Here is a 22451-nt window from a genome sequence, read left to right on the forward strand (position 1 = left end):
GGTTCAGGTCTGCTGGGTCACAGATCCGGAGGCTCAGGAATTCTGGCGAGGTTTTCTAACTAACTGGCTAGTTACAGATTTACGCAGGCTGCTAGTGTTGTAGCTCTGTGCATGTCTGCCTGGACGAGTTTCTGTCAGTATCAGGTCATATTTAGCTTCGTATGTTTTGTGTGCACTGCTCCGCCGTTATGCGATGCTCTGAGCCGTGACAGAAAGATTCTGTGATGTTAGGATTGGAGTGGATTGATTTTGCAACATTTAGAAAGCAGCAGTGATTTATGTGAAAATTTTAACATTGTGGTGATTAATTATCTTCAATTCACATGTGACCGGTCATGTTGTACTTTCCTTCTAGCCACCTATGGCCTGTGAAATCCAAATGCAATGAAAGTTATGAAAATGCATGTATTATTAACAGAAGAATTGCTGAATTATATGGAGGATTCAACTAAATTTGACTTCACAGCTAATGAAGTTCTGTTTCCTTTTGATTGCAAATATAGGTGCCATCATGGCAGCAAACACAGGAGCTTCAGGATGGCTAAGGGGCAAGGTGAAGGCTGTGACGTCTGGAGACTGCCTTCTCATCATGGGGAGCACCAAGGCAGAGATCCCGCCAGAGAAGTCCATCACTCTGTCATACCTTATGGCCCCAAGGCTGGTAAGAGTCAATCTGCACTTTTAGCCAAGGGGAATATGGTTTACATTTTAACTTATTGCATGTGTTCATTTCCTCCATTAATTTAGAGTAAGTCACTGGTTTAGTGTATTGTCAGAGACAGCGCTAGATATAGGCCTGCTCATCTAGGGTATTGGTCATTTTTGTTTTGTTTTACATGGTAGTTTCTATGGGCTTTTGGATCTAGGCCCTGAGTTGAAACCTTGATTGCCCAGGATCTGCTTCCGCCCTTTTCTATAGTGAATTATGTTTACATGCTACACTTGTGAGCTAATGGAAGTTCGTATTTGACACAAGAATTTCTCTCCATCATTGCATTATCATTCCCACTCTTTGACTGTGTTCTGTTTGTATAATTTAAAACTTAGGAATGCATCTATAATAAATTGTTCATATTATTTGTGCAGTACATTTTGTTCTTCTCCCCATTTAATCTTGTCTGTTGAATCCGTATATTTGTGGTGCTCTAGGCTCGTCGTGGTGGAGTGGATGAGCCATTTGCTTGGGAAAGCAGGGAGTATCTGAGGAAACTCTGCGTAGGAAAGGTACACGATGTGTCTTTTGTTATCTATTCCAAATTCTCCTATGCATGTATTAATATTGAATGTAATCACATAAAAACCACTTCTATTTTCACTTGGAAATGAAAAACTAAAAACTATTGCAGGAGGTCACATTTAGAGTGGATTACACAGCTCCTAACATCGGACGAGAATTTGGCACTGTCTACCTTGGCGACAAGAACGTTGCCTACTTGGTGGTTGCTGCAGGATGGGCAAGGGTAATGACCATTCACTTTTTCTTCAATTGTTTTGTTGTGCCAAATGTTTTGGTAAATTTTGATCTTATTTGATCAGGTAAAGGAGCAAGGCCCCAAGGGGGGTGAACCACTTCCAAATGTCTCTGAGCTTCTAAGGTTGGAGGAAGTTGCTAAGCAACAGGGTTTAGGCCGTTGGAGCAAGGTTTGCTTTCTTTTTGGGGTTCCTGCTGTCCTGCAAGCATCTTTTGAATTGCATGACACAATTGTTCTATCGAATGATGACCTAATTTTGTGTTCTTATTTTCTGCCAACTTATAGGAACCTGGTGCTGCTGAAGATTCGATAAGAGATCTTCCACCATCAGCAATTGGCGAACTTAGTGGTTTTGATGCAAAGGGTTTTGCAGTTGCCAATAAAGGCAAGAGTCTGGAAGCCATTGTTGAACAAGTTCGTGATGGCAGTACCATTCGTGTTTACTTGCTTCCAAGTTTCCAATTTGTCCAGATATATGTTGCTGGAGTGCAGGTGTGCTTCTCAATAGCTTTTATTTGATTCCATATATATTTTTTCTGTTAGAAAGTAAATATTGAGAATGATGAAATGCAGGCTCCGTCCATGGGGAGACGACCACCGAATCCTACTGTTGTTGCCGAACCAGAGGGCACTACTAACGGCACTACAAATGGTGATGATTCTGGGGAAGCTCCTGCACCACTGACAACAGCACAAAGGCTTGCTGCATCGACAGCCTCTACTGAAGTTCCACCAGATAGGTTTGGAAGAGAAGCTAAGCATTTCACAGAGACTCGAGTTCTGAACAGAGATGTAAGCCACGTTTTCTTTCAATTGTTTTATCCCATCTTTACAGTCAACATGTATCATCTTTTAATCAGTATTGATTTGTATTTCTTCTCTAGGTGCGAATTGTGGTGGAGGGGACAGACAGTTTCAGTAATATAATTGGTTCGGTGTATTACCCAGATGGTGACACTGCTAAGGACTTGTCCCTTGAGCTTGTTGAAAATGTATGACTAATTATTCATTCATCCATAATCATTTTTGGTTCACATTATATGTTCTAAGAAGCAAGAATAGCTAAATTGTTCATTTAATTTGTCAGACATTTTGCATTTCTTAACTGTTCTGTAACCTTCCCATTACAGGGTCTTGCGAAATATGTGGAGTGGAGTGCGAACATGCTAGATGTTGAAGTTAAAATAAAGCTGAAGAATGCTGAACTTCAGGCAAAAAAGGAACAGCTGAGAATTTGGACTGGATTTAAGCCACCAGTGACAAATTCAAAGCCAATCCATGATCAGAAATTCACTGGAAAAGTGGGTTTTATGTTCTCAGTAGCAGTCTTTTGATCATGATTCTTGTAACTTAACTAATTTGGTTCATATTGATGTCTTTGTAGGTGGTAGAAGTTGTGAGTGGTGATTGTATTATTGTTGCTGATGATGCTGCTCCTTATGGAAGTCCTTCAGCAGAACGGCGGGTTAATCTTTCAAGTATTAGAGCTCCTAAGCTAGGCAATCCTCGCAGGGAGGACAACAAGCCCGACAAATTTGCTCGTGAATCTAAGGAATTCTTGCGCACACGGTTGATTGGCAAACAGGTATGTATGGGCTGCTCATATTCTTACTGAAGTTACAATGATGAGAAGTTGATTCTTAGTTGAGAAGTGACTGATATATCCCTTTTTTCAAAATTTCAGGTGACCGTGGAAATGGAATATTCTAGAAGGATCAGCACCATGGATGGACAGAATGCTGTGCCTGTAATGAACTCGGCTGATACCAGAGTTTTGGATTATGGTTCAGTTTTTCTAGGTTCGCCATCACCGGCGGACGGAGATGACACATCTTCTGCTCCAAGCACAGGCACCCAGCCTAAAATTAATGTTGCTGAGCTTTTGCTCTCACGGGGCTTCGCTGAGATATCAAAACACCGTGACTACGAGGAAAGATCACATTATTTTGATGCTCTATTAGCGGCTCACTCACGTGCTGAGAAAGCAAAGAAAGGAATTCACTCTGACAAACTTCCTCCTGTGATGCATATAACCGATTTAACAATGGTTGGCATTCTTGCTTGTTCCAGTAGTTTCCTTTGACATTTGCTCTGCACCTTTATTAATAGATTGTTATGATTGCACTCCTCAGGTTAATTCTAAGAAGGCCAAAGATTTCCTTCCCTTCCTGCAGCGGAATAGAAGGCATACTGCTGTTGTTGAATATGTGTTCAGCGGTCATCGTTTCAAACTGACAATTCCAAAGGAGACTTGCAGCATCGCTTTTTCATTGTCTGGTGTTAGGTGCCCTGGTAAAGATGAGCCCTACTCGAGCGAAGCTATTGCTTTGATGAGGAGGATGATTCTACAGCGTGATGTGGAGGTATGGTGTTTGCTGCCTCTCTGCTTTGTCCATATCTCCATCTCCAGTATCTGAAGGATACCAAATCATTTTGCAGATTGAGGTTGAAACAGTTGATAGAACTGGAACATTCATAGGTTCCTTGTGGGAGTCGAAGACCAACGTTGGTTCTGTTCTTTTAGAGTCTGGCTTGGCCAAGCTTAGTTCATTTGGCTTGGATAGGATTCCAGATGCTCATGTCCTCACAAGAGCTGAAAAGTTAGCAAAGCAGCAGAAACTGAAGGTAACCTGTTATACCGTGCTACATCTTTTAGGAAGTACATAATTATTTATTTATTGTTACTGACACCTATTTATCAAGATATGGGAGAACTACGTCGAGGGTGAAGAAGTTACTAATGGGTCAGCCTCTGAATCCAAACAAAAGGAAATTCTCAAGGTTTGTTGATGAAAAAACATTGGAAGTTGTTGATTTTTTGTCGTTACTGAAATAGTGCTGACATGGCTCTGTTACCTGACTTCAGGTTGTTGCTACTGAAGTTCTTGGTGGTGGAAAGTTCTATGCCCAGACAGTAGGTGACCAGAGAGTAGCTTCCATCCAACAACAGCTTGCATCCTTGAAACTTAAGGAGGCACCAGTCATTGGTGCTTTTAATCCTGGGAAGGGAGAGATAGTTCTTGCTCAGTTTAGCCTCGACAACTCTTGGAATAGAGCCATGGTATGACTACAGTTAATTCACTCATGTTATAACTTAAAACTAACTAATTATTCTTGTATCACGGTCATAGATTGGCTATTAAATTCAGACTCTTGTTTCAGCAATGTCTATAATAGATACTTAGACCTGTCATTAGCTGTTAGCTTGACGCATTTAACAAATATAAGTTTCTACTTAAGCCACTGGACCTTAGGAATTGGTGTGCTTGTTAGGATCATTTAGGTGAAGTGATAGATGCTGAGTGTCAGACTTGAGTACCTAACAGTGCACATGACAATACTATTAGCAGTATCTTGCCAAGTTGACAGTATTGTTGAAAATACGGTGCTTGATGTCCCATTTCAGTGCAATGCTACATGCTACTCCCTCCGTTTTTATTTACTCTGCATATTAGGTTTGACTGAAGTCAAACTTCGTAAAGTTTGACCAAGTTTATAGAAAAAATATATTTGTCATAAAAAATCAAAATGATGTGAAAGTACATTCAATAATGAATCTAATGGTATTGATTTGTTATTGTATATGTTAATATTTTTGTTTATAAACTTTGTCAAAGTTTACAAAGCTTGACTTTGACTAAAGCTAATATGCCGACTAAATAAAAACGGAGGGAGTAATACTTGTTCTTCTCATGGTACTAATTAGTTTTACATATTTATTTATAATAAAATGGTACAATATCCTAAGGAGCATTTCCATCATAATTCCTGCAGATTGTTAATGGACCCCGAGGAGCTGTAGAGTCTGTAGATGACAAATTTGAAGTATTCTACATTGATTTTGGTAACCAAGAAGTGGTTCCTTACAACCGCATCCGGCCTGCAGACCCATCAGTATCCTCCTCTCCTCCTCTTGCTCAGCTGTGCAGCCTTGCCTTCATCAAAGTGCCTGGTCTGGAAGATGATAATGGTCAGGAAGCAGCAGAGTATCTTAGTGAATGCTTGCTAAGCAGTTCAAAACAATACCGGGCAATGATCGAAGAGCGCGACACTACTGGTGGAAAAGTGAAGGGACAAGGCACTGGACCTGTTCTCATTGTGACTCTTGTTGATCCAGAGACAGAATCCAGCATCAATGCTGCCATGCTCGAGGTTTGTGCTATTGACTATTATGCATTGTTTACTGGCTGGTGGGTTTCTGCAAAGTCTGCTTTGATCTTTCCATGAGGAGCTTTCTTTATGGAAATAGTTTGCTATGAAAAATAGGCCGGAGAATATTGCTTATGCAGTTTGAGTAGGTTTACACAATAACCCAGTATAGCTCACATTTTCTTAAGATCGAAATTGCAATGATATAATATCTCCGTAATTTTTTTGGAAGTGTACTTTGAAAATGCTTATTTAGTATTGTGATATCAGCTAGTTTCTTCCATAAGCTTGAAGAAACATACATATTCTGGGGGTTATGGAAACATCGTATGAGTAATAATGTGCCGGTTACTTTTTTTGAGGTTGACATGCGAGTTATATTTCAATTATTTTCCGCATTAACATTATTAAGACTGGTAGCTAACCTAGATGCATATTTATGTATTTTGGAAAACTCATCTCGATCCCTAAACCTAATACGCTCATGCTAATATGTGCAGGAAGGGCTTGCCCGACTTGAAAGGGGCAAGAGATGGGACACCAAGGAGAGGAAGACAGCTCTCGAGAATCTGGAACAGTTCCAGGAGAAGGCGAAGAAGGAAAGGCTGCGGCTGTGGCAGTATGGAGACGTCGAATCTGACGAGGAAGATCAAGCTCCAGGCGGGAGGAGACCCCCGCCGCGTCGGTAGACGAGATAATGCCGCGGCAGGCAGTGGCGCAGTCATGGTTTAGATATGAAAGTTTTGGACACCGAGCGGAACTCAGTCGAGAGCTTATATATGAAAACTAGTGAGAGAGAGAAGACTATATTTATGCAATTAGAAGAGAACTATATACATTGTTTTTCCCCTAAGCTCAATAAGGTCTGTGTCCTTTGTGGACTGCGTTTCTTCTTTGTAGAGACAGAACATATAATACTGAGGATTGCAGTCAAATGGAAATTAAATTCAGGTTTGATACTTTAATATACCAAATAAAGTGACTAAAATGCTATCCTGTGTTGTTGTTATGGTTCGTTTTGCATTCGCTGGTAAATATGGTTTTCTACTCGTCAGCATCTAATCTGCTACCTGGCATTTTAGCAGCACGTTGGGGACTCATAAGTCTATGTTCATTGTTCAAAATGCCTTTGCAAGTATTATTTCTGTCAATAATTTAGAGACTTAGAAGCCAGCAGTTGCACAAAAGTGCTCCACAAAAGGCTTATCGCCCCTCGCTTGTATAGGATCACAAGAGGCGGGGTTTTGGAGACTGGTTGTTCCACTTTGCGGTGCATACATACCTCACTTTCATGAGATAAGTTAATTTTTTTGTACAGTGTCACCAAAATGCTAAGGCGCTGATGTCATTTTATTTTGATTAAATTGCACAGACAATTATGAAGACAAGAGGAAAGGTCAAGAGTGGGCACCTCCTCCTTCGGCTGTTCTCTTGAGGAGGTCTGTATGTTTGTCTCTAATGCCTGTCGACTACATACCTGACATCATGATGACAAGTAGAAAATGAAAGTCATAGGTTGTGCAAAGCCGTGTAACCGAAGGAATCTATGGGATCACAAGAGGCGGGGTTTTGGAGACTGGTTGTTCCACTTTGCGGTGCATACATACCTCACTTTCATGAGATAAGTTAATTTTTTTGTACAGTGTCACCAAAATGCTAAGGCGCTGATGTCATTTTATTTTGATTAAACTGCACAGACAATTATGAAGACAAGAGGAAAGGTCAAGAGTGGGCACCTCCTCCTTCGGCTGTTCTCTTGAGGAGGTCTGTATGTTTGTCTCTAATGCCTGTCGACTACATACCTGACATCATGATGACAAGTAGAAAATGAAAGTCATAGGTTGTGCAAAGCCGTGTAACCGAAGGAATCTATGGAAGAGGAGCGAACTATAATTTCAAATCGACCCATTAAAGAGACGAAGAGAAATAGTCTGCGGATGTTCAGATTCCTCTTCCACAAGTAGGTAGGGATGAAAGTAGAGCAAAAACTTTCTGGACTTTTCCACGGAAAAATGAAAATGAAGAGAAAATATGAAAATGGAAACAAAATATTGCAAAATAGAAATGGAAACAAAGTTTCTTACGTGCAAACGGAACAAAGTTTTCTAGTGGAGCGGACACGAAAAAGGGGATATTCTGTTTCCATGGATTCAGAATTTCCCGTTTACCATGGCTACTATCTCCAACACTCAATGGAATCCATGTTCTTTTTTCTGGGTCAATAAAACCATGTTGTGACCAACAATAACACACTAAATATCTAACATAATCCCCACCCATCCTCGTTGTAGTGTCCAGATTGGTTTAGGAGTCATCAAAAAACATTGTAATCATATCAATTGAATAATTTGTTGGTTTGCTTGTGCTTTTCTCAATTGTTCAAGTGGTCTTTTGGTTTCGACGAACATCCTAGAATCTTGAATCTTCATGGTCGGGAAACTATTAAGATGAGGATCAAGTTTGGACATAGAAGTTCAAAGAGTGATTATGATGTTGGATGTCTATCAGGAAAGAGAGATACAAAGCTCCATCGACTATGGGTGGTTTTGTTGTTCTTCGTTATAGTGTCACCGGCTTGAGGTCAAGCCGCGCTTTAAGGGGGTGAGAATGTCATATGCCCCAAAGGTCATGACCCTCTTCATATCCAGGGCCTTCCCAATGTAATGGGTCATGGGCCATGGGCTTGGCCCAGCTACGCAAATAGACAAAAGGCTTATAAAGGAGGAGAAGCTAGATAGATAGAGGGGGGCAGCATACAGGCCATGGGCTATAGCGGGAATGTAATGGAGAGCCTCATGGACTAGCTCGTATGGCAGGGCGGCATGTGTGGCTTGATGCACCACCTGCTCATTTATGTATCCTGTAAACATTGAACTTATATGCAATAAAGTGCGTGTGTTTCTAAAAAAAAGTCAAAGGAGGGCAGCGAATACATTGAAACGTCTTTAGCTTCTCATCTTCGTGTTCTCCTTCCTCACTCTTCTGCATCCTGTATCTCATCTCTCCTTCCTGCTGATTCTGATCCTAAATCCTTTGTATCCCAAATTTGTATCCATCCGTGTTTCAAAAATAAATAAAATTTTTGTATCCATGTATTGGTACTTTTTTTGAGAAGATCCATGGATTGATACTGAATCCAGTTGTTCATCTATCATTTTTTTTTCTTTTTGAGAAACCGGTTGTTCATCCATCTTTATGTTTGGGTTGTGACACGGGCCGACATCCATGCCGGCCCACTTCATCGACACCGAGTTTTCTTCAGACCCACGAGAAGCGAAAACACTAATTGAGTACTCATTGCAAAGATCACTCCCATCTTCTCAGGTTGCGACAAGTGGTTCGTTGCATGTGCGCCACTTGTCGTAACTGGGAGTTTTCCTTTTTTTCTAGATCCGTTTATTCAAAACATTTTTTCTCTTAAACCGCGCGCCCAAATCTCGAACCGCTTTCACCGTTGAATTCGTCGCGTCGAGATCTTCAAAATTAGAGTCCATTTTGATAGGTTTTGACGAACTTTTTTCATGAAAAAACCAGACGAAAGAACCGAATCGGGAGCACGGGTTTTTTCCCTTTTCCAAAGAGGCACGCCCGTGCCTATCATGAAATCACAACTGTGCCTCTCGCGGAAGAAAAAGAAGAAGAGAAAACACATTTTTTTTTCCGTTTCCGAGGAAGCACGGCCATGCTTCTCGCGAAAGCACAACCATGCCTCTGCGGAAGCAAAACCGTGCCTCTCGTGATAGAAAAAAAGAAAATGCGTTTATTTTTCGTTTTCGAGAGGTACGGCTGTGCCTCTCGCGGAAGGAAAAAAACAGAAAACACGTTTTTCTTTTCATTTTCGAGAGGCACGGCTGTGACTCTCGTGTGAGCAAAAACATGCCTCTCGTGAAAGCAAAATCATGACTCTCACGAAAAATATGTGATTTTCCGTGCAATTTTTTTAAATCCAAAAACTAAGGAAGACCGGCGGAAAATCGAAACGTCAAAAAATATATCCAAAAAACCGTTTAAAAGACCGGAAACATGTGCGGAAAAATTGAAAAAGCAAAAAATAAATAAATGCTCAGAGCGTGACACATGACGAACGGTTGAGAGTCCAAATGATGCTGAGGGTTGTGAGGCTTCGGAGCGCTAGTTGCTCTCCACGAGAAGCGAAGGAGGCTTTGCCATGTTGGGCGTACGTGACGATGTGAATGATTCATGGTCCGAATCGTAACCGCACTCACGCACCGCCTATGTACATACGCGTTAGCGTGTCCATAAATTTGGAGACGCGCGGCACGGTGCGTGTGCGTGCGCGGCATACGGGTACCACCACTCACGCCCAACTCCTCTCATCTCCACGATTACCCACACGACTCGCCGACTCGCCGACCAACCCATGGCGGCACAAGAAGCGTCCGGCACGGCGGCCGAGCGGCGCCTGAGGATGATGTGCAGCCGCGCCCTGCGGACCGGACGGCGCGGTCAGGTACGCCGGAGGCGAGACCCGCGTCCTCGCCGTGCCGCGCGGGGTCTCGTTCCGGGAGCTGGCTGCGAGGCTCGGGGAGATGGCTGGCGGCAAGATCGTGTCAGCTCTCAAGTACCGCCTCGCCGACGACGAGGAAGTGCTCGTGTCCGTCACCTGCGACGAGGAGCTCGCCCACTTGCGCGACGAGCACGACCGCCTGAAGGCCACGCGGCCGTCGGCGACCTTCCGGGTGTTCTTCTCCGGCGTCCAGCGGCCCGCGGCGTCTGGGCGTCCCCCGCTGCACCCGGGGACGCTGCGGCGCGTGCAGAGCGACCCGTGCACGGCCGCGCGCGTCGCCGGTCCAGCGCCGACACCGATGATGCGGCGTGTGCAGAGCGCGCAGGACCTCGCCCGCTTCCAGCCGTGCTGCTACTTCGACAAGCCCGGCCGTCGCCCCGATCAGCACGCGCCGCCGATGCGTCCACCGCTCTCCGTCATGTCCAAGAACTCGCACGGTGCGATCCGAGAAGGCGAGGAGCTGCTGTCGGACAAGGCAGCGGCCGCGAAGGCGAGAAGCAGATTGGTATATGCTAATTGCAGAGAAGAACCGGCCATGGCAGATAAGAACCGGATCGGAGTGCTTTGTGGGAGCTGGCGTGAAATTAGGGTTTAGCTCTTCACAAGAGAACACCAGGGCTGTCCTGTCACTGCTATGTACTCCTACTAAAGGAAGAAAATTCGTTGTAAAACCATGTAGTACATGATTTCCAATGAAATCTTTCATGTCCAGGATCAACTTTGATGGTTCCAACATATTTGCTGGTTCTAGCGATTCATCAGAATTATATTGCAGGAAGAACATTCTTTACACACACAAAAATACATCACAAACCCTTTCTAGTATTTATCACCAACAATGACTCTGACCAGCAGGGGTATAATTACGCAACAATGCTGCTTTGGCTCCCTGGAGTACAAAACTTGACTTGTAAGGCCCTCTTTTATTCGTAGGATTCTCAAAATGCAGGAATATAAGAGAAATAAAGATGGAGTGGCATGTCTACTTGAATCCCATAGGATTGGCACAAAGTGTTTGATGCCACGGGAAAAATAAAGGAAGTGAAAAAAAAGGTTGGAGTGAATCAAAGGAGCCCTAAAATAGAAGCTGAAGTTCCACTCCATCTTCACTCCAACATGTATTGTTGAAGCTTCTCGAACTTAGAACAAGTTAACTGACATGTTGTCCCAAGTGTCCAAGTTTCTATTACCGGTACTTACAAACATGTTCTAGACTCATAAAGTACATGCATCCATTACTATTCCCATTCTAAGATTCGACAGCAAAATTTTTCTTAGTAGAAAGATTCAATAAGCCAAAGACCGGAGTTTTTGAAAGAGGACAAATGAGTAGAAGTAGAAAGAAGAAATTTAGATTAAATACATAGCAACCATATGCAAAACTTGTCCCAACAAGATTATTTGAAGAAGATCAAACATACAACAAAACAGCTAACCTGTGCCGGATAAGGTTCTGTTATACCTCTTCGGCTCTCTCATTGTTGTTACTATCATTGACGCCTCTTAGTCACTCAGAACAGAATAGCTTCGGTCATTTTCCTCTATCCACTACTCATTGAACATCTAACAAAAAAAAGGGGGACTTCAAGAAGAAGAACAGAGTGAACGGTTTCAGCACAACTCTACGGTTTTACTACACCCTTCTTGCACCGACTGTTGATCGAAAATATCTATCACTTGAGGAACGGTCCCTTGGTCCCACGGAAAGGTATACTGCTTCCCCTTTATGACGCGATTACAGATATGTCCGCACGGATATAGGACCGCGGATACATGAAATGCACAAATGACTTTTCAAATCTTGACGTAGATCGGCAGCCCACAATCTGTGTGCCCGCCCATGCGTGCTAGAAATTCTCTCCCAAAATCCCCGTTTTGTTTAGAACACATTTGCCCTAAAGCCCAAAGCCAAGAGAAAAAAAAAATCTTTTGAACGAAATCAGATTCCCCCGTGTTTCTTGTTTTCCCAAGAGATTATCCTGTTTGACCCGCCACCGACAACAGGCGATGTACCTCAACACCTTCCTAAAAGAAACTAGTTTGCAGGACCATAAAATTTGGACCCTAAAACCTGGCGTCCGTTCCCTGGGAGCCCTGCTGCCACCGAACGACTCGGGCAATCCCTAAACCCTTAAGCGCCGCTTAGAGGGTTATCCATACACTAGGTCCAGTTAGCGGGTCGGCCCAATTGTTTTTTCTTGTTCTTGTTTTTTTTTGTTTCCACGTAGGATTTCAACATTTTTTTTCTTTTCCCTCTTCCTTTTTTCAAATTGCATGAACTTTTTAAAATTCGGTCAATTTTTTTCAGCTTTTGTGAGCTTTTTCAAGTAGATATTGTTTTTTTCAAAATTGGTGATTTTTTTTCAAAAATCGATGAAGTTTTTTCAAATTTGATGAAAATTTTCCAATTCGATGATTGTTTTGCAGTTTTATGAAATATTTTTCAAATTGGATGAACTTTTTAAATGTTTGATGACATTTTTTGAATTTGATGAATTTTTTCAATGTCAATGAACTTTTCAAAAAAATTAAATTCAATGATTTTTCAAATTTGCGAACCCTGCTATGGTTTACGAACTATTTTCCAAATCTAAGAACAAATTTTGTAATATTAGGGATTTTTTGCTATTTTCTAAATTTATTTATTTATTTTTTGTTTTTTCACTTGCCCACGGTTGATCAGACAAGTGGTCAACCGCGGCCGTGTCAAGGTGATCGAGCGACTCAGAGTAACTATCGAGCGTTTGTCTTCCTTTCTTGGGCCGACCCATGAGCAGGGGCGCGTGGGTGCCGAAAAGCTCAAGGGCGTTTAAGGCACCCTATAGGTGCTCCCAACGACTCGTTCCCCTCGATCAGGAGGAGCGAGCAAACCAATTTGTTTGCCAGGGGAGCACCCCGAGCGCGAACCTCCCTCTCGGCTTCACGACTGATCTTATAGATCGATTCCTCTGCTTGGGCGACAAAAAACGCCCAATTTTCACGCTGCTAAAATCATGTGTGTTAGATTATAAAAGAACACATGAATTTGCGATGGTGTAAAATTAAAAAACACATAAAAATATAAAAAAATATATCCTAATTTTTCCACAAAAATGGTGAAAATGATTACATGGCAAGTTGTTGCAAGAATTTCAACTTGTTGTGATCATTGTATTCAAAAAAATTATCCACATACTTGCCATGGAGACATTTCGAAAAAAAGTCATACAGAAATGCCATGGGTCCAATATAATAAAAATTCCATGCTATTGGTATTAAAAACGCCATGCTCTTAAAATATGAAAAATGCCATGCTTTTTTAAGGGAAAAATATGACGTTCTTAATAGTGAAAAATGCCATGCTATTAGCATAAAAATGTCATACTCTTTTTTTAATGCAAATGACATGCTCTTAATAGTGAAAATGCCATGCTATTAATAATAAAAATGTCATCTTTTTATTCTACTAAAATTAAAATTTCATGATCTATTTTAAGGGAAAATGGCATGCTCTTAATAGTGATAATGTTGTGCTATTGATAATAAAATTTTCATGCTCTTAAATAATAAAATTGTGAGGATAATTTTTGAAAATTATCATGCCATTTAAAAAAATTACCATCCTTATATATTAAAAATGCCATGGAAACTTTCTACTTTTTTTTGCCATGGACTAACTAACAATACAATGCCATGGTGTTCACTGAAAAAATGTCATGGTAAGTTCAATAATTTGCCATGTTCCAAATAATATAGTTGCCATGGTGTAAATGATCAAAATGCCATGCTACATTCAATAAAACTACCATGGAATAGTTATTAAAAATGCCATGGTCTAAAAAATTAAAATGACACGGTCCATGATATTTTGCGGAAAAATGCCATGGGTTTTTGGGATGTGCCGTGATATTTTAGGGGTTTCGGAAAACAAACAATATTTCAGGATTGTGCCATGATGGTGTATATATTAAAAAAATTAGTGTTTCTATAAAAAATACCATGGCTTCTACAAATAAATGCCATGGTTCTCTACGAAAAAAATACAATGGGGAAACATGTTTGGTTTGCCATGGTATATACATTATAATTGACATAGTTCCTACAAAATGCCATGGTTCTCTAAAAAATGCCAAGGTTCCTACAAAATGCCAATGGTTTCTCTATAAAATGCCACAAAATTTATTGCCTTGGTTGACTAATTAACAGCCCATCAAAAGGAATCCAGTCCTTTTCTTGGGAATCCAGTCCGAGCTGGATCGGTTGACTAATTAACAGCCCATCAAAAGGGCGGGAAGGAAGCTTTGCCAGGTTGCACGTACGTGACGTCATGTGAATCTGAATCGTCATCTCATGCATGGTCACTTCTGAGTCGGAACCGTACTCACGCGCCGCCTATACATACATACATCGAATACGCGTAGGCGTAGCGTGTCCATAAATTTGGAGACTCACGCCGATCTCCTCTCATCTCCACGTACGATTACCCACACGACTCGCCAACTCGCCGACCAAGCCATGGCAGCGGCAGCAGCACCAGGAGCGTCCGGCAGTGGCTCCGCGTCCGCGACGGCCGAGCGGCGCCTGAGGATGATGTGCAGCCACGGCGGCTGCTTCGCGCCCTGCGCCGCAGACGGCGCGGTCCGGTACGTCGGAGGCGAGACCCGCGTCCTCGCCGTGCCGCGCGGGGTCTCCTTCCGGGAGCTGGCCGCGAGGCTCGAGGAGATGCTGGCCAGCGGCGGCCGCAAGATCGTGACAGCGCTCCGGTACCGCCTCGCCGACGACGAGGAAGTGCTCGTGTCCGTCACCTGCGACGAGGAGCTCGCCCACTTGCGCGACGAGTACGACCGCCTGCAGGCCACGCGGCCGTCGGCGACCTTCCGGGTGTTCTTCTCCGGCGTCCAGCGTCCCGCGGCGTCTGGGCGTCCCCCGCTGCACCCGGGGACGCTGCGGCGCGTGCAGAGCGACCCGTGCACGGCCGCGCGCGTCGCCGTTCCGCGGCCGATGCGGCGTGTGCAGAGCGCGCAGGACCTCGCCGGATACAGCCGCTTCCAGTTCCAGCAGTGCTGCTACGACAAACCCCAGCGCCGCCGCGACCAGTACGCGCCCGTGCCGGCGCCGCCGATGCGTCCACCTCTCTCTGCCATGTCCAAGAACTCGCACGGTGCGATTCGACAAGGCCAGGAACTGATGACGGCCAAGAAGACGGCCGACGCCGTCATCGCAGAGGCGGCAGCGCTTTATGGGAGCTGGAGCGAAATTTAGGGTTTAGCTCTTCACTAGAGAACACTAGAGCTGTCCTGTCACTGCTATAGTATGTACTCCTGAGAAAAGTTGTAAAGCCATGTAGAGATGATTTCCAGTGAAATGTCTCATGTCCTCAGTAATCTGTCCAGGATCAACTTTGATGATTCCTGACTTATCTGTCGACTGCAACAAAGATTATGCTAGGAACATATTTGTCCAGGATCAACTTTTGTTGATTCATAATTGTATTACAGGAAGAGAGCATTCTTTGGTTCGCTGGGGCACAAGTTTTTCTTTTTTTGAGAAGTTGCAGAATACAAATGTTGATCAGCTGCCTCATTGCTCCTCGTTGATTACATGTTCAGAACTACGCTACAAAATAGTAGAAGCTTTAATCCACAACGGAACGTCGATTAAAATCTCTAGAAGATAAATTCTGCACTCGAGAGAATCGCATCACCAGTACTTCTGTTGAGAGAAAATCGAAATTGCGGCAGTTGTTTACCACCATAAGTTTTTTAAGAACATCTTCAGATCAGATTATTGCAAGCCACCGTAAATAAGGCTGGTAGACCAGACTTACTGGATGCATCATTCTATCGTTTTCATAGAAAATTCCATTGACGACTCCAGGTTAGTCACTCAAGAAAGTGATCTTTTGTTTACACGGATCAAGAAACTGAATTATCGGAAACAAGTACAGTTGACGAATTACAAGCAAGACAAACTCCAGGCTGCCACCTTTGGCCATTGATCAGCACAAGTAACGATCATGGTAGCATTTCTTTCCATAACAGTCAAAGCAATTCCAAACACGATAGCAAGTTTCATACTGACCGAAAGAAGAGTAACGCGCCCAGCATCGGTGCCATTTCAGAGTATTTAAGTGAGATATCAAATTCATTTTTCAGAACAATGAAACAGAACCATGGAGGAGGCTGGCATAGAGTAAAAATAACACTCGAAACAGATAATGGCTCAAGGTACAATCAAAATGGACCAGCGGTTGCTTCATTTGCTTGCCGCGTATGATCTGGACCAGAAGACGAGAACACATGACAGTATCATCCTTCGCAAATTTACCAAAGTAACTTACCACCCACCCAAATCTATGTAACAAAGAACATACAAGATCAATACCTCTGATTGAGCAAGTAAATGGCCAAAACAATGAGTAGTGGCCGTAGAGAGATAATGGCCTGAGAAGCATGGAATGCCACCAGAGGTCGCTGTTTGAGAAATTGAGAAGTAACAAAGTGAACCTGGGGCAACACATTGAGTTATGTGTACTTTTTAAACCAGAATAAGTTATCTTTATTTTATTATGGAAATTATCATTATAGTGTATGTCGAACAATTAATTAATATGCAATGTAGAAGTAAATGTACAAAAAAAATATAAAACGATTTCATTATCTTTGGTACAAGAATTGGAGTTAGCTTCAAAATGAAGACAGGTTATTATTACCCCAAAGTCATTCCTGTTGGATGAGACCACATTATCACCCAAGCTAAAACTGCAAAGCCAAATGGAGATCCTCATCCTCAGATGATTAGTATTGCCTTGCAGCCAGTTGTCCCAACATATCACAGAGAGATAAGAAAACAGAGACATCAAAAGATTCTACAGCACAAGTAATTGCTAAAATGTTCATCTGGTACCTGATTTCATAGTGAGGAGATACGCGGTTTTAACTCTTCAGACAGAGGGAGGCAGGAGAAAGAATGATGATTACCACTGTTTTTACCTTGTAATCCAGTAAATAGATGGCATAAATTCTCATCAATCATCAGCACCTTACAAATAACAACTCAGGATAACATAAAGTTATAAACAGGTGAGAACTTTGCACTTGCAAAAGATTAAGATAAGTTTATTAACCCAACTATTCAGCAGTAGATAATGGTACAGTTGTGGGCTATGGACTACAACAAACACATTCTATTTATTAGCCTGATTTTTTTAATTTAAAGGCAACTGGTGGAAGAAATTTCGGATAAACATGGCCATTCTGTGTAAACAAAATAACACAGACGGCGGCAACAAGGAGGATACAGAGATTACAACAATGTCAGTGAACAATCTGACTTCACCTACCAAGACTAGTAGTTGTTCTCTTTTAGTGGTAACCTTCTATCTGGGAGAGCTGCAGATTTGTTCCTGGTCAGGGGCGAATGATTTCTCACGTTTGGTTTCTCTAAGCTAGGCATTTCTTTGCTGCTAGAACTCAAGAGAGGTTCCTCAATGTTAGCTTTCTGCATGATCCTTGCCAAGCTTGCCTTCAGATCTTCATCCGCATGAATTGCTGCTCCAATGTTGCAGGTGATTCCATTCAGCTCATCAACTAACTGTTTCCTTTCTTCAACAGCAACATTACATATATCCTTTGTTCTGGATTTCAACTCTTCCAAATGTTCTTCTAACATTTCTTTACTTTCCTCCAAATATTTCAGCTTATTTACTACTTCCAGATGCTCCTTTGCCTTCTCTAATATCTCCGCAGTGGTTTCAGCTTTGAGTTTCTCAAGAACATGCTTCAAATTGCTCGACTGTTCTTTCTCTAGAACTAATTTCATTTGCAGGGTCACCAGCTCTCTTTGGCACTCTTCAATGAGCATGTCTTTGAAATAACTGTCATGCTCTTGGATGAGATTCAGAGAATTCAGATTTTCCACAAAGCCATAAAGCTGCTGGACCTCAAGCTGAACTTCTGAGAGCTTTGATGCAGCAGCATCGAGAAGATGCTTTATGTTAAGTTGAACAGACTCAACAATTAGTTGAATGTCAGCTATAGCATTTTCCTTCTCTGCAATTAGCATATACCAATCTGCCTCCTCTTGATCAAATATTTCCATGACCTCATGCTCTCTGCGTGTGTATTTCTGCTCAAAAAAACCAAGCCTTGTTTCGAGCTCCAAGAGCTTTTTGTCAAAGACTTCAACAATTTCAGAGTACCTGTTGTTCACTTCTAGAATGGATTTCTTAACCTCTGACTTGATAAGACTGGCCACATCAAGTTTTTGACCCAAATTATCTTCTTCCAGCACACTGATGTATTGCTGAAGCTCCTCGATGTTCCTGTCTCTCTCATCAACTATGCTTGATAACTTATCCTTTTCTTCTCTAAGGGTGCCCTCAACTTCAAATTTGGCAACAAGAGAAAGAACCAGGTCTCTCTTTAGTGCACAATTTTCATCCTTATAGCCCTTGAGGTTAGTTTGCATGTCAACTTTTAACTTTTCCAAACACTCCAGTGCTTGCTTTTGCTGATGAAAATTGATCTTGAGTTGGTCCAGCTCTTCCTTCATCTCAGAAACGGCAGAGTTTGCTTCATTGAGAGCAACCGATAACTTCTCATTTTCTTCTGTGTGGATCTCCTCAGCTTTCATTTTAGCAATAGTCGCGACATGAAGATCCTTCTTCAATACATTGTTTTCATCCACATAGCCCTTGAGTTCAGTTTGCATGTCAACTTTTATTTTTTCCAAACACTCCACTGCTTTCTTTTGCTGATGAATATTGATCTTGAGTTGGTCCAGCTCTTCCTTCATCTCAGAAACAGCAAAGTTTGCTTCATTGAGAGCAAACAACAGCTTCTCCTTTTCTTCTGTGTGGATCTCCTCAGCTTTCATTTTAGCAATAGTCGCGACATCAAGATCCCTCTTCAATACATCATTTTCATCAATGTAGCCCTTGAGTTTAGTTTCCATATCAACTCTCAGCTCTTCCAGATGCTCTACTTCTTGCTTTTGCTGGTGAAGGGTGATTTCGTTCTCACAAATCTTGCTCTTACTCTCGGAAAGGGCACAGTTTGCTTCATTAAGAGCACCTAGTAACTTTTCCTTTTCTTCCCTGAGAGACACCTCAGCTCCAATTTTGGCGTTAAGAGCAACGTCCAGATCTCTCTTCAGTACATGGTTGTCATCCATATAACCCTTGAGTTCAGTCTCCAAGTCAACCTTTAGCTTTTCCAAATGCTCCACCGCTTGCTTTTGCTGATGGAGACTGATTTCGAATTGGCTCAGTTGGCTTTTCTGATCAGCAAGGTCACGGTGTGCTTCATCCAGATCACTTAAAGCTTTCCCCAATGCCTCCTGTAGGCTCTTTTCCTTCTCTGAAGTTTCTTCTTTTAAGCAGTGAACATTTCTTGATGCATTGTCCAGCATTTCTTTGTATGCCCCGAGTTGCCTTTGCATCTTTTCATGCTCCTGCTCCATACATTCTAGCTGTTCAATTCTTCCGCGCAGTGTCGCCATTACCTCCAATTGGTGTCCCTGTTCAGCTTGGGACTGAGCAATGACAAGGTTCTTTTCCTCCAATTGATTTTTCACAGCAGAGACATTCTGCTCAAAAAATTCACACTGCTGCTGCATATTCAGCTTTAAAGTATCAATACATGAGCAGGAATCATAGAACTTTGACTCTACAGCAAGACGGACTATTGAAGCTTCCAAGTTCTCTACAGTTTGGATCTCCAGTGAGCTATAACTGCTCAGCAACTCATTCTGCAACTGCCGGATTAGCATATCTTTGGAATCCAGCTGTGACAAGCACCCATCAAGATCATTCTCAAGCTTTCCCATCTGTGCTTTCCACTCTGTTTCTTTACGACTCAGTTTCTCAGTGCAGCTTCTATGTGTCTGCTCCAAAGCTCGGAATTTCTCCTGCAGGCCCTTCAACATCCCTGCAGCATCTGCACCACCGATCTGAGCCTCTTGGTACTCCTTCAGCGAAGACCGCAGGTCGTCATTTTCTTGATCAAGCCGCGCCTTACAATACTCCATCTCATTGAGCAGAGTGGATTTCTCAGCCAGTGAGCTCCTCAAGGATGCAATCTCACCGTCCCTCTTCGACGTCAGCAACTCAATGGTCGACCTGGCCTCCTCATACTCGGAAACCACATTGCCATACATGTGCCTCAAATCACACATCTCTGCTTCGAGCAGCTTCCTGCGGCCTTCCTCGTGGGCCAGCGCTTGGCTGCACATTTCGAGCCTCGACCGGAACTCCTCGGCCACCCTTGTCTTGGAATCCAACTTGGTCTCAAGAGCGCCGATCTGATCAGCCAAGGTTGATCGGTCGGAGCCCCACTGCCTCTCGGCGTCTCTGAACTCATCTCGGACCTTCTTGAGAGCCTCCTCGAGGTGCCGAAACTGCTCGGCCTTCCACTTGAGCTTGCCCTGGATGGCGGCCTTCTCCTCCTCCAGCTTGGCGAGGGTGTCGTCCCTCATCATGACCTCCCTCTGTGCCAAAGCCCTCTGTTCAGCCTCCGAGCACCTCTTCTCCTTCTCTGACAAGAGCCTCTTGAGCCTTGAAATCTCCTCGTTGCAGGAGCGCATGGCCACGTCCTGCTCCAGCCGCTTCACCTCGGACTCCTCCAGCGCGGCGACGAGCCCCCTCCTCTCGGCATCCCAGCCCTCGCCCCTCTCCCGGAGGCTGGCCTTGAGGCCGTCGTGGGCGGCGCAGAGGTGCCGGAAGGCCTGCTCCTTCTCCGCGAACCTGGCCCTGAGGCCCTCGCACGCCTCCCTGGCGGAGGACGCCTCCTGGCCCTTGACGGCGATCTCCCCCGCCTGCCGCTCGACCTCCGCCCTGGCCTCCCGCAGCCGCGCGGCCTGCTCGGCGGCCTCCCGCCTGAGCCCGTCGACGAGGGCCGACTTGGCGCGGCACTCGGCGGCGCGGGCCTCCGCCTCGCACCGCAGGCCGTCCAGCTCCTTGCTCATCTCCTCCATCTCGGCTGCCCAAATCAGAACAAAAAATCGTCAGTCAGGCACGCGGGGAGAAAATCGACGGAATCTCGCGGAAGGCGAGGCGAGGCGAGCGCGCCACCTTTCTGGGAGGAGCAGGTCGGGAAGAAGGAGCGGGACATGGGTGCGGGGGCTAGAGATCCGGCATGGACGGGGCGGAAACCCTAGAAGGGGGAGGGGACGGGGGACAGGGGAGGAAAGATTTGGAATTTGGGCGGCGCCGTTGCGATTTACTCACCTGGGGGCTTGGGGCGGACGGGACGGAGAGGCCGGCCGTCTTGTCAGTGGGTTCGGCGCGGCCGCGGCGGCGGGGGCGGAACGGATCTGGGCGGGCGGGCGGGCGTGGCGGCGGCCGGGTCGGGGGGCTCCGTCTGGCGCTGCTCGCCGTTCTCGGCTTTTGAATTTGGCCGCGCCGGGAGGGAGGAGGGGTGGTGGCCTAGCCGGTAGGCCGACAGTTCATCAATTTTGGATGAGTGAGTGGGCTGACAGTGGGGTCCACATGAATTTACCAAAAAGATGTGGTGAAATTTGCCGAATTTTCAGAATGGCTGGAAAATCTGAAGCGTTTACAGTACTAGTAAATGGCACGTGCTTTGCACGTGTAGCTTTATGAATGTAGACCAACATCACCAAGTGAACTTTGCAACTCAAAATAAGTAAAATACTCCCTCTGTCGCATATTTTAGTTATCGCTACAACGGATGTATCAACAACAACTAATATAGGACAAAGGGAATAAATAGTTACTCGCTCCAATCCGAATTAATTGACGTGACTTCTATGCAATGTCTTACTTACATTGTATATAGGTTGCGTCAGTTAATTCGTATTGGATGGAGTATATTCTTTTTAAGACCGGATAGACGGCTTCCTGAGGTTGGCCTTTAACATAGCAAACCATCAATGTAGGAACACCCAAGGATTTTTTTTTTGAGTTTCCTGAAATTCATAGTTTGACACACTTGTCTTCAAACAAAAAGAAAAAACAGAGGAAAAATATGTGCTCTTTGTGTTTGGTACTTGTACATATATCATCTACTTCAAAGCTCAAGCTTTGTCCTTCTTATCAGATTTTACAGAACAGCATAAAAAATATACTCTAATGTGTAACAACATATTTACAAATTGCAACATAAAAGTTTCAGTTTTGATTAGGCTAAACTTCTTCGCAAAACATATTTCCCTAGACAGCTGACATTCCCCAATTTTCAGAGACATTTCCTTCAAAAACCATTTGCTACTGCACCATTGTAGACATGATCAGCTCTTGACATTCTTCTAGAATAGGCATCCGCATGGACTTGGTGCTTTGCAAACCTGCCCAGTAATTACAT

At 43.8% G+C, this 22451-nt stretch overlaps 2 protein-coding genes across 3 annotated transcripts; one reads left to right on the plus strand and one right to left on the minus strand.

The window, feature by feature from the left end:
• Nucleotides 1-503: 503 nt before the first annotated feature.
• Nucleotides 504-6586, plus strand: LOC123087230 (ribonuclease TUDOR 1; the record flags this gene model as incomplete). Its single annotated transcript, XM_044509182.1, is given in 16 exon segments — nt 504-661; nt 1150-1224; nt 1347-1460; nt 1537-1641; nt 1758-1964; nt 2046-2264; nt 2357-2464; nt 2603-2773; nt 2857-3057; nt 3157-3519; nt 3605-3835; nt 3912-4097; nt 4176-4253; nt 4339-4533; nt 5247-5624; nt 6122-6586. Coding segments are annotated over 16 exon segments (2970 nt in total). The 3' UTR covers nt 6311-6586.
• Nucleotides 6587-17225: 10639 nt separating this feature from the next.
• LOC123087231 (uncharacterized protein At4g38062) lies at nt 17226-21516 on the minus strand. Of its 2 annotated transcripts, none has more exons than XM_044509184.1 (2): nt 21356-21516; nt 17226-21107 (listed from the first exon to the last, which is right to left on the minus strand). In XM_044509184.1, the coding sequence occupies exon 2, from the start codon at nt 21100-21102 to the stop codon at nt 17476-17478; it is 3627 nt and encodes a 1208-aa protein (XP_044365119.1). In that variant the 5' UTR covers nt 21103-21107; nt 21356-21516; the 3' UTR covers nt 17226-17475. The 2 variants fall into 2 exon arrangements, with proteins under 2 accessions (XP_044365119.1, XP_044365118.1); XM_044509183.1 differs by lacking the exon at nt 21356-21516 and adding an exon at nt 21200-21339.
• Between the last annotated feature and the right edge of the window lie 935 nt (nt 21517-22451).

Source organism: Triticum aestivum, chromosome 4A (assembly GCF_018294505.1).
Source record: "Triticum aestivum cultivar Chinese Spring chromosome 4A, IWGSC CS RefSeq v2.1, whole genome shotgun sequence".
Taxonomy (NCBI): domain Eukaryota; kingdom Viridiplantae; phylum Streptophyta; class Magnoliopsida; order Poales; family Poaceae; genus Triticum; species Triticum aestivum.

Excerpts from the sequence above, each read along its gene's own strand:
- LOC123087231 (XM_044509183.1), bottom strand. The coding sequence starts at position 21,239 with ATGTCCCGCTCCTTCTTCCCGACCTGCTCCTCCCAGAAAG. Across the intron at positions 21,108-21,199 it reads GACCTGCTCCTCCCAGAAAG|CCGAGATGGAGGAGATGAGC; the intron begins GTGGCGCGCTCG and ends TGATTTGGGCAG.